Source organism: Dermacentor silvarum, chromosome 3 (assembly GCF_013339745.2).
Source record: "Dermacentor silvarum isolate Dsil-2018 chromosome 3, BIME_Dsil_1.4, whole genome shotgun sequence".
NCBI classification, from domain to species: domain Eukaryota; kingdom Metazoa; phylum Arthropoda; class Arachnida; order Ixodida; family Ixodidae; genus Dermacentor; species Dermacentor silvarum.
The window spans coordinates 173245411-173257646 of NC_051156.1; the positions used below are offsets into that span (position 1 = coordinate 173245411).

Genomic DNA, 12236 nt, shown 5'->3' on the forward strand with positions numbered 1-12236 from the left:
ACAGATATGCTGAACTAGACGGAAAGCAGACAGTACACGTACATAAAATGGTAGCTCCGTCGCTGAGGCGGAAACGCCTACTGAATAGCAAAAGCCTGCAGTTTCGGTTGACAACATCAACTGGAAAGGAGCACTCGATTTTCTGTGCAGATCGTCTATTGTGATAGAAATGCAGAAAATTTACGTCCGGTTCATAAGCATATTTAATGGCACTCGTTGCCTGAAAATGTGGAGGTGGCCCAGTGAAAACAAGTATTTTATTACCCACAACTTTCAGTACGAGCAAGGCACTCTGGGTAGTAATTTTGGCATGCGCTCGGTAGCCGGAGTGGCAACCACCGCACGGACGATATAGACATTCTGACCGGACCGTGAGCCAGCCAAATGATTGACGCTTGTCAAGTAGCCTTGGTTTGTGTCATAATGCCAATAAAATTAATTTGTTTTTATGGAATGTCGACAAAACATTATTCCTATTTCGTTTATTCGTGTGTGTGATTGTAGGATGCCGTGGAAATCGCCTTCGTTTTGTCTGCCTGAAGAGGTGTCCGAAATGCGTACGTAGCTCCGTTTGGGGCAGGACTGCGTGCAGCTGCTCGAAGGATCACTGGGCCGTCGGGGAAACCAAAAAGGCGCGCTGGCTTGAACTTCAATGGTATCTGTGAGAAGAAAGAAATCTCAAAATTAACAGCTTCTTGCATTTCAGCGTTCTTCTAGCGACAAGAGACCCCTTATGTCATGAAATTAGAGTCCAAAACATTTTGTCAAGATAAGTCAGAGGACCAATGGAAACTTCGTAAAATTTTATAGCTCTAGCATCCCAACAGCGTAATGATGATGTACTTTATTAGGTGTGGTTCACAATAACAGCAAGGGTGTAAAGACTGGAGCATGCCAGTTTCTGTAGATGGGAACTACGCAGCTACCCTTTGTTGACAGTAGCACATAAGCCCATTCTCCCTGCATTCGAGTACAGTAGTCTAAGCGCCCAAATGCAGGTATAGCTTCGGCGACGAAATCAGCGGCCGTTATATCTTCGCGACAGGCAGATATAGGTGATGTAGCATTCTACACCTCGTTCGTTGGCATACCAAAATCATGAGGGCAGGAAGTGAAGCAAACATTGGCATACAGCAGGTCCCAGATGTGAGCACCTCCAGTGTCCTTAAGTGCACAGCTCTGACTCTGTCATCACTCGGCCACGGAAAGCGTCATTACCATAGAACCTCCTGTACGGATCTAAAGCGAAACCACCGTTCAAATCTAAAACATGAGCTCTATTAGTTCTCCATCTCCCTGAGTACAACACGATGATGACAGGGACAATATGCCACTGAGCGTCGTAAAATGCATTAATATCTATAGTACTTCCTAGTGCAATTCTGAGCTACCTGCTGTTTCAAAGCAGGAGAGCACATCAGATTGCACCAGACGATTTACCATTTTTTGACACGGTGACTTCCACGGGGCGTACAACCACACAAGAAAATCCGATCACAGAGAAAGCGACCTGCGCTGATTTCCTGATCCTGAAATCTGATTACTCCGAGGAACGAAAAGTGAAACTTGCAAAACAATAACTACCTCTCGGGCCACAGTTTCGAACGCTTGCCGTTTTCGATATGTTTAACTAGACTTGAGGCGAGCAGCGCAAAAAAATAATACGATACAAAGTTAAGGAAGACTAACGCAGCGCTGACTACTGCTGCTCGCCTCAAGAATGAAATACGAACTCGTCCAACAAACCATTCTGCTGAACTAGTCATTTGTGTGAATTTTTTGTGCTGTGAACAAGATATTCATTGTCATACAAGTAGGAGACGTCCAGCCAAAAATGCCTAATGCTTCCTTTTGATTTAAACTTCTCTTCGGTTTTCAACTCACCATAGTTTCCGAACACACTTCAAGCCTGAAGCGACGTAAAAGGCAAGCCAAGTAAGTCTTGGCCTGAAGCAGGGCGAGCCGCGAGCCAGCGCAGTTGCGTGGTCCGGCCCCGAACGGCATGTACGTGAAAGGTCTTATAGAGTCCTTGTTCTCGGGTAAAAACCTGCACAAAAGCCACCGAAAAACATTTCTCCCTTCAAACAACTGAATGTCTTCGAAAGCTGTATGGCACCATGTACACAACTTCGATCCAAAAATGCGCGATGACCATGCCTGTCCGCCTGTAAACTCTTTTTAATCAAGCTGCTGGATACTGCCTGTCTATAATCCTGTGGAATATTTCAATAAATGTAGCCAAAGTGAAACGAACTTGGCATTCATCAAAAATCTGTGAGTTTATAATTTTCTATGTTACAGACACTTTTTGTCTGCTGCTCCTTACAGCAATACTTTCCCGTAAAATGGTAAATACGTAATAAAACCTTGCATGCATGCGCTCAAAGCCTGAGGCATGCCTCTTGTTCTGTGCGCATAAACAAAAGAAAACATTTCTTTATGGACAAGCTGATCGCTCCGAACATGATTTCACTTTTTATCAGACCCACCTGGAGTAGCATGCTACAGGCATGCAGCAAGACAAACCTCTCCGGGAATAAATAGCCCTTCTCTGTGTTGCCACATATCCTTTGATGTTAGCCACTAAAACAACAGTTTTTAGAAGGTGGCTTTTGGCCAATTCTATTACTACTGCCATCTGCAAAAAAAGTAGTCGCAGTTTCACCCAAAATGCGAAGCATTGATTGCGATAGAACATTGTTAGACAGCTATACGCCTTAAGGTTAGCAGTTTTATCACCTGTAATACTGCTGTAAACATTCGCTTATTAACTGACTTGACAAGCACGGTGTCACGCATGCACAGGCAAACAGGAACACATCTCACTCAATGACTGCCGACATCCGCTATCAGAGCGCTGGCGTGATGAAGAGCGGCAGCAGCGACGAGCGAATTACCCTTCGTGCCGCCTCTCGCTTCAACCCGAACTAGGCAGGCGAGAACACAGCGCTCATGAAGCTATCAGCTTTCTCAGGTCGTCTAGCCTTCGAAATCACCGCAGGTTATCTGCAAGATAGGACGTGCGACCACGCGTAGCCCTGCCATGCGCAGCCGCGGCCGGAGTACAAGTGGAGACGCCCGCTACTCTGCTCCCCCCCCCCCCCCTCCTAGCGCGCGCGAGAACAGGCCACCGCAGTAAGACACCATCATTCTTGGCTCCCCGTCCATACAATTGCTAACACAGTAAAATTCAAGCCAGTAGAGTTAGTCATAGTTTATCTTGTTTGAAATGAAGGCGACTAAATGCAGTGCTGCCGCAGCTCTGTATCCTCACGCGTTCTGAAGCTTCTCTTTAGGTTCAGTGCCGCACAATTTTGGTTTTCGCGCCAATGTCAAAGAAAAAGGCAAAGCACTAGAGAGGTTCCGAGGCCGCACACACATCACTACCATGCCGCGTGCGGCAGGTCGTATCTCGATAATGACGCTGAAGTCATCACAATTGCAAACTATGCGGCACACATTTCACATTCTGCACCACGAAACTATGATTTTACTTGCGCACGTAGAAGTACAAGAAGTACATCAAGTGCTTGCAGATGCTGTTCTCTGGTACGCTATCACCAATCTTCTCGATTCAGGTATCAGAACGCCGACATCGCTCGAGTTGTCACTGTTTGTGGACAACATACTTCCTCCGTATACATAGGAGCGTGCAACGAGCAATGGTAAAGGAAGAGGTAGGTGCCTGTTATCAAATTGAAAGCAGGACTGTATGGGTTCGGCTGCAAGTGTGTAAGGATATCCCTCTTTAATTTAATTCATAAGTGAGTTCGGCGGGGAGAACACTGTAATGTTCGGTAACCCAACATTAGAGCAAGGGACCATGTGCCAATGCACGTAAATCAAGTGCAGTCGAGAATGGGAGATGAATAAATAGAGTGACGAGATTAGAAAGCTTGAAGTTGTTTCGCAGAATGATGATAATTGGAGATCGCCCAGGGTTGCCTTTGCGGACCTAATTAGGATAATAATGACAAAGCTGACTCATTTCTGTAGAATAACTCCGAGAGCACATTTCTAGCTTGACGTTCTTTAGCATTATGTACGCCAGCAGTAGGAGGGCACAAAATGTCGACCAGTGTGTCACCAACGTACTTATATCTGCGGATTTTGTATTTATCGGAAGGCGGAAAGCTGCCTGACTGAGCGTCACTGACTCAAATGATGTGTCACAGAATAAATACTTGGCGGTGACGCAACGGCTGCATGACATGTATTCACGAGGCTCACAGTAAATCCTCAGTTAAGCCGTACCTTTCGGGATTGAAGTTGCCCGGTTCAGGAAAGTACTCCGGGTCAAGGTGGATGGCCGCCAAAGGAATGTCCACGTTCATGCCAGGTGTGAAGCGGATGCCGGCCACGGTCGTCTCCTCCGTACAGAGGCGCGTTATTCTGCGACCAGTTTGAATCATTTAGTACGAATATTTGCAAATAGTGAACCAGAAAACCTCGAACATTGTCAGCCTTGCGAATAAAAATTATGGAAGCAAGTTAATGTTGTGTACATGCGAAGTTCCACCGCGGATATTTTTTTACATATTTTTAATGTTTAACGCAAAACATCTAGAAGCAGCGACAACTGTGAACCTTGCTGCCGTTGTCACGATGTCACTGTATGTTCACGTGTAGTCCGCGTGGCTCCTCAAGTGGCACGACTTGTGTCTGTCTCGTTCATGTAGACGAGTCTATGCGTATTTATAACCGTTAACCGTTTTTCAAAGTTCGAGAGACAGAAATCCTTCATCATTTCGTTATACGCATCCGAATCACTGACAAGTAATCGCCGAAGTACAGCTTTAATGTTTTTTAAACGGAACACGTTCATCGCGTGTCCTGTCTCTCAACGCCGCGGCAGTACTGCTGCTGGTGTACCCGAACTTCACAAAAATGTGCTACGTTTACATTCTCCAAAATAAAGGCTGTAGTCAACAATAACATGAACCAGAGTGCTATAGAATATGTCGCGAACTTCGTTCATAAGAGGGCTTTATTTATTTGCAGGGTCGCCTTTTATGTTCTGTCAAATTGCCGATTTTGTTCGCAAATTGTGGCTTTGAGGGTTCATTCGCAGTGCCTTCTGTTGTTTTGACCATTAGGTTGTAGTATCGTTGCGTGTGTATTAAGTGTTCTTTTTACTTGTCGTTCTGCACTAACTATGTTCATAACTGTACAGAATACATACACACGTGTATGTAGATCTACCACCTGTTTATGAGAAATGGAGTCGCCTGAGTCATATCTGTGCACCACCGTCTCCTTCGTTTATCATGCATGTCCATAAAAAAGGTCGCCGTGAACTGTAACACTATATAGGCCCTATGAGCCTCGAAACCCTGACAATCACGATAAAGGAATAACGCAGTTACGGCCGCTTACAAAGGATCGGGAGAGGTGAGTCGCATCGCCTCCTTGATTGAAGCCTCAATGTAATGCATCTCTTGCAGAGCGTCGTAGGTCAGTCCTCCCTGAAACAAGGCGAAAATTTAAAATCACATTGTATCACATTGAATCGCCACTTGGGCTAGTTCAATTGCATTCATCGTATTAACAAGAACGGGATTTGTGGAACACGCAGGCATGTGTTATCCTCGTCAAATTTGTGTTCGTGGCATATAGTTTGCGCTTTATATTAGGTGAATCAAAATGATACCCTGAGTCAAGATCAAACCAGCTATATTTTATGCGGACAGGATAACCAATATTTTTCATGTTGCTATGAAGATGTCATTCATATATGCTCAGTCCTTTGAAGCCTCCATGGTGCTAGATGCATGCTTGAATCCGCACATGATTCTGGTACGCTAAAAACTGAGACTGTTTCACGACAACGTAAGTATCCTGCGCAGTTGGAGATCGTTCATAAAGTAGGGGTTGGTTCTCACGTCGCCCTCGATAATTCAGCTTCTCCAATATACAACATAACCCCGGGACACTCTATACACCACTGCCACAACGTTATCTGAGAAGTTGAGCAATCGTCATATCGAATTGAGTATACTGCTCGGTTCGACATTGTCTGAACAGCCTCAATTCAGTCGACTAATCATCCAGCGAGTGTCGCGTCTATAATGGCTTAGTCTGCTACCAGTAACCTCAACTGCATTTAATTCAAGGACTGTTCTTTTTCTTCTTTCTCATTTACGAATATTACATCAAATTAAGCGGTCGACGTGTGATGTTCAGTGAAACGGGAAAATTCTGAATTAACTTCAAAGTTATCAGAGAAACACTACCACATCTACCCCTTCATCAGTTATACTAGGAGCTATGCATTCTAATATAATGTTTCATTAAGTCTTTAAGGCCCCTTAATTTTATAAGCGTTCCGTAATTTTGTTGCCAGTGCAAAAAACGAGAATGACAGAACACAATGTCAAACTTGCAGCTGAACGTTTTAGCCGGAAATACGCAAGAGTCCGCGCACCTAGAAAAACAATTAATTATCAACGCCTACGTCTCCAGCAGCAGTCGGCAAGACAAGCTCTCTTGTTCATTTTATATACACGCAATCAGTTATAGTTTATATGTATTTTATTTTCTCCCTGAGAATATCTTAGTGGGACTTAAGAACACCATCGTTATTCTCTTTCTTGTATGTCGCGTTTAGCTGTTTCGGTGTTGAACGACAACTTGCCGTTCTATCGACAATTCCCATAAATTTCGAGAAACTTATTAGCAAAAAAAATTTAAAAGTATATTTGAATCGAAAGCTGTGTCTATCTGCTTAGTTATACAGCGTTGTACAAGATATGGCATATGTCTAGCAAACGAAGGCTAACAAATAGGCTTCACTTCCGAACGGCGATTCTCCAGTTTTACTGTCACGTGGAGTAAGTGGCGCCACGAAACTAATATTCTTAAACACGTTTATGCAATGTAACTGAAACGCAAATATTAAGAACGCACAGAAAATGTCGTCAAAGTACTTCCCGTACTTGCAGTAAACCCTTAGGCGCAGTCGCAGGATACATTAGTGGAAGCATGCATGCCCTCCCGTAAAGAAACACCACGAAAATCAGTAGCTGCGAATAGGTGGCGTCCAATTCATACGATCTGCGACTGCTTCCTCAGAGTAACGGAATCACATTTTGAAGGCCGTGATTTTTGTGTACAGCAAGCGACGAAAACTATTGCAAGAGCCGGAAACATGTCATGGTAGGCATGTTTTCAACATGCGCGAGGCCCCGTCATGGCGAAATAACTCGGCCACAAAATACGAGCCATTCAAGATCAATAGTGTGTTTTTCGTAAATACCTGTGAGACTGCTTTGTCGATTTCAGAGATGGCTCTGTCCTGGCATTCGGGATGAAGAGCCAAGAAATAGGCTGTGAATGTCGTCGATATGGAGACACTCTCCACACCAGCGATGAAGAACACAATCCCCTGGGCTGTTATCTCGTCTATCGTCATCTCTGCGAATAAGCGTTTCGAAGAAGCGATGTGGATTTTGTACGCCGACAATATTACAAATAAAGACCGTAGTAGTTTGCATTCTTTTTCTTGCTCTGTCAGACTGTAGAATTAGGACTGTCTCTGCTAGAGCCTGCTTGGTCTTTATGCCTTCAAGGTCTCTGGTTTACCATGTATGTTATCTGCAATGTCATTGGACAGCACGTTTTGTTTTTGTTATTCTCACTTCAGGAGAAGGAAAGAAGTGATAAGAGAAAGGCCGGTAGTTTAACCAGGTTGAGTCCCATTAGCTACCCGGAATTGGGCAAGGGGGAAACGGGATTGAAGGTTGAGAATTAGAGAAGCACAGAGTACGCGCGAACAAACGCGCAACGAAGCGTTGATCGTTGAGTTCGTCACAAGTGGTCATAAAGGCTGGTGCATCTCAAGTAGCAGCAGCAATGCTTTTGTATTTACACACCCCGTAGACGCACAAGATTAGAGTGCCAGTATTTTATTTTCTGTAAAACGCGTGTCGCTTTCAAGTTAACGTTCATCATGTTTTCATAAAAAAAAAACATTCGTATGTTCCTATTTCTGTCTGACCGATACGCCTTGCACATGAATGTTCGATGGTGTCTTAAAAAAATGACGCGACTTCAGTTCATCTTTGTACTTCTTAAACCGCAGCTTTCATTGCCTTTGGCGCACACTTTGCGGACAGTGGTTGCTGGCTGCTGCTACCTTGCCTAGTAAACAGCAACTTAGGCCATTGGGCATCTGCCACTGGGTGTGTGTACGAAAAGACAACATGGGCCACTGGGAATGAGCAACTCGACATGTGCCATTGAGTAGGCGCCCAAATTTAGAAGCAGAACAAAGAAGCAAGACCAGAAAAAGCCGGCTACAGAAGTAGAGAAATCACTTGTGAAAGCAGCCGAACGCGGAGATAAGAGACTAAGCGAAGAAAAAAAGACCAAAGCGTGCATTGAGCGAGCAGCGTTGAGGAATTTAGAAGTTAATAATCAGTGAAGCGATCAAATTTCAGTAGAATTCAAAGAAAGTTTTGCTTATCATCGATTGAAGAATTAGTAACATATTGAAGAATTAGTAACAGTTGCGCTTGTGGGAGTGAAATCATTGTATATTTTATTTTGTTTGTCAGATGCGAGCAAGGATAACATTCGTGACAAGAAACACGCGCAAAGGTAACTTAAATGAGGGATGAATTCCGGTGTTCCTTTGAGACTAAAGTTGCTACTAAAGTTCCTAGCAAATGATTTCATGTCCAGAAATAAATGGTCACTAATCAGTGGAATATAAATACTAAATAAAGACAAGACAATGACAAACTGTACACTGTTGGGTATGGCTACAGAAGAATTGCTAAACGCACCAGTATCTGTATTTTCCTGCCTCATATTTTTTATTTCTAGAGAGCGTCATATAAACAATACGTTATGACAGCGTTTTCATTCACCATGTTTTGACCTCACCTCATTGCTGCCTTCAGCGGCGCACTTAAATTCATCTCCCCAAAATTACAAAAAAACATTAGGGGAGAACCCACTTCCCAGCACTGAAGCAATCTACCGATTCCGGTAGACGTCATGTAGGTGGCATGTACGCAGCCGGCCTCCTCTCTCGCTCTGCAGTGCCCTAGAAGGAAGCAGTGGGCTTACTCAGCCGCTCCTCTGACGCAGTTAGCGTCGCATCCAAGAGATGGCGCCACAGACAACTTCAATAGGAAACTTTGCTCCCTTTGCTTGCGCTTCTGTTGATTTCAGCTCGAAGCACTTCACACTCTTATTTGTTTTTAACTTTGGCGTCACTTGAGATTGTTTACATATGTTTAGGAAGTACTTTATTTGTTGAGGCCACATGATATTTTCCACAATCGTACCTTGTGGAAAAGGATGACGGCCACTCTTGGGCGATCTGATGCCTATCCTAACCGCTAGACTTTTTATGCAATGTCGTCGCCGACGGATTTTGCTTATGCGAAAGGGACCTCTAATGTTTCCGAATTATCGGGCAATCGCAGAAAATTTTTGTCCAAAAAAATCTTGTACAGAATTAGAAGGTCAATGACCAAATATACGGTTTCATGCCGTGTCGACCTAACCTAAAATTATTTTGTATCAAGATTATGTCCGGTAGTCCACCGGCGAATTAGTCGGGAAACAGTGCGCGCATACTTCCCAGCACGGTGTAAAAAGGGAAGGTGATCCGACGGCGGCGCGAGGCGCGGCCACTTAGTGTGACTACGCACGCCGCTGCCGCAAGGGGCAACACCTGTTCCGGGGGCCACTTTTTCGCTCGCTTTGCTGGCGCTTTTATGGGCACGCGCGGCAGAAGGCCTTTATTTCGATGAATATATGGATTTCTGCCGTCGTCTTCGTCTAGGTTCTGTATAAAGTCTAAGGGGTATAATATGGTCGCCGCGCGCCGTATGCTGTATGTGCGAGTGAAAGCGCCCGAGGGACGCGCGCTTTCACGGAGAGCAAACGCACAGCGGAGAGCAAACGCGACTTCTTCCGTCGCGCGAAACTCGTGGGGAATGGGAGGGAGGGGGGAGGAAGGGGGGGAGCGACGCAAGGGGAACCGGATACTTAAACTCGTGCACGAAAGGAGGAAAGCGGGAAGGTAGCGCGGGAGGGAGGGGGTGCGGCTTCTACTTTGCCAGCAACTGCGTACTTGTACTTCGCGTGACTGCGGGAGGTCGCGCGTACCGTATTTTTAAAGCAATCTGCACACGGCTCCTAGCTTTGCGCTGTGCTTTCGCCGCTCAGTTTCCGTTGAAGCGATAGCTCACAGTCACACTTGCTCACGCCAGCGTTTTGACAGCGGCTGTCTGCGGTCATCGAGTGTGATCTATTCCTGTTTGCTTGTGAGCGCTGAAGCCATGCTCGTTAATTCAGTTAGTGAGCGAATGTGTCCAATGTGTACATTCGAATGTGTACAGCCGATAAAACTACTATCCTTGCTCCGTATAGCTCTCTATTAATTTGCTATCGCAATTGATGCTTCACCTTTAGGGCGAAACTGCGACTTTTTTTATTAACCATTATTATGCAGTTACACTTTTGTTATGCTTATGTACAGCATATAAAATAAGGTAAACAAAATGACGATAACAGGGCTGTTGCTGACACGAAGCTGTTATTTCCAAGAACTGAAATACAATATCCGCGATTGATTGATGCACTTCACCTCAAGTATAACGGCTCAACTTCAGCTGCTCGGCCCTCTGCCACTTTCCTGCCTAAGTCATTTCACATAAAAGTGAAGACGTGTGACAACGTAAAAACTATTTTAGCTGTGAGGGTAGGAGCGTGCGCATTGCAACCAATTTGGAAGGAAAGTCTGCTCAGAAGAACTGCTAGCATATCCATAATGCTGTCAGAATGTAGCTCGCTGTGACAGACGAATTCCGTGAAGAGATCCTGGAGCTTTTTCACGAAGCAGTACAACTGAATGGAGGGATAAAGGAGGCCTCCTCGGTTACAGTAGTTCGTTAGCCGGGCAAGTTGAAAACTTTCGCCAGGTGGAGTCATAGTAGGCAGCTTAATGCACTCTTGACATTTTGTACTGCAATTGACAACACACCTCCGGGCAACATAGCCCGCAATGTGGTAAGAAAGCCTTGAGTCGCTTCTGGCCACGTGCTGGTTGTGGTCTTCTTCCTCTCTTTCCGCCTATTTTCATACTTCGGAACGCCAAACAAAGACAACTTCGGCCCATCCTTCACGTAAACGTAGCCTGTTTGGCACTCAGGCGTTTAACAGTGGCTTTGTCGATTTCGCGGCATGGCTCAGTCACTGCAAAGCATACTCATCTATTGCATGCTGTGTGAGACAAAAGCGCTGCAGGAAAAATAAAACCACGCGACGACTTTCACAGCAAACCAACGGAGGTCAGAAACTTTGGCTAATACGCTCGGGCCGCTGCGCCGCCGCTCCCACGTTCCATTAGAGCCCACGCCAGCGGCTGTCGGAGAAGCACAAATTGTCGACGTTCGTGGAGCCGCCGCACCCCATCACCTCCACCGGCGAGTAAGCCCACTGCCCCCTTCTAGAGCACTGTACTCTAGGTGCGAGACGAGCCATGTTGAACGAGCACGCTTCCCTCACGCCACGGTGGCTCCACGGTTCTGGCTGACTCAAGGTGTGCCTGGCGCGTGCATTGACGGACCGTGGAGAGATAGACGCTGTACTAACGCAGCCAACTCGTCGGCAACGATCCCCATCACGTGCGCTCTCTACTTACATTTCCCGAAAGCGCCTATAATGCTTTCGCATTCCCACACATAAGCAATATTAAGTGTCACTGCCGAATTTTTTTTACGTTTAAAACAATAGCAACAATCATACAAACGTAACAGAAGAAGGATTAGCGTCGCGTTAGGCACTGAAATAGCAAGAAATGCAAAGAAAAGATGAAGTAGCAGATAACTCAGTGCACCATCGTAGCCAGCAATCGGCACCTGGTTCCCTCAGCAAAGCAGCCCGATGCTTTATCAATTTGACCCGCCGTGGTGGCGCAGTGGCTATGGTGGTGTGAATCCCCGGCCGCGGCGGCCGCATTTCGATGGGGGTGAAATGCAAGAACGCCTGTGTACCGTGCAATGGGTGCACGTTGTTATGCCTGGCGGTCCCTCGGGACAAAGAATGCTTCGCCGGCAGACATGCAGCTGGAGAGATATTCACGCTTCGTCGTTTTCTCGAGGCCAAGGAGCTGGCGACTAATCCAGCGTCACCTGGAACGAATGAACGAGCAATTATGTGTATCTCCGGCTGTTCGACTGCCGGAGCTGATGGGCGAGACGAGTTCTGGGACCCCAGGC

At 45.8% G+C, this 12236-nt stretch overlaps 1 protein-coding gene across 1 annotated transcript in view; it reads right to left on the minus strand.

Moving 5' to 3' along the window:
* LOC119445033 (uncharacterized) overlaps nt 1-12236 on the minus strand; it is a 125410-nt gene that overhangs the window by 85560 nt on the left and 27614 nt on the right. Inside the window, exons 11-15 of the mRNA XM_049664846.1 lie at nt 7256-7413; nt 5377-5465; nt 4255-4392; nt 1885-2047; nt 489-659 (exon numbers count right to left, since the gene is read on the minus strand). Of these exons, the coding sequence (XP_049520803.1) occupies nt 489-659; nt 1885-2047; nt 4255-4392; nt 5377-5465; nt 7256-7413 (719 nt within the window). The remainder of the gene's footprint in view (nt 1-488; nt 660-1884; nt 2048-4254; nt 4393-5376; nt 5466-7255; nt 7414-12236) is intronic.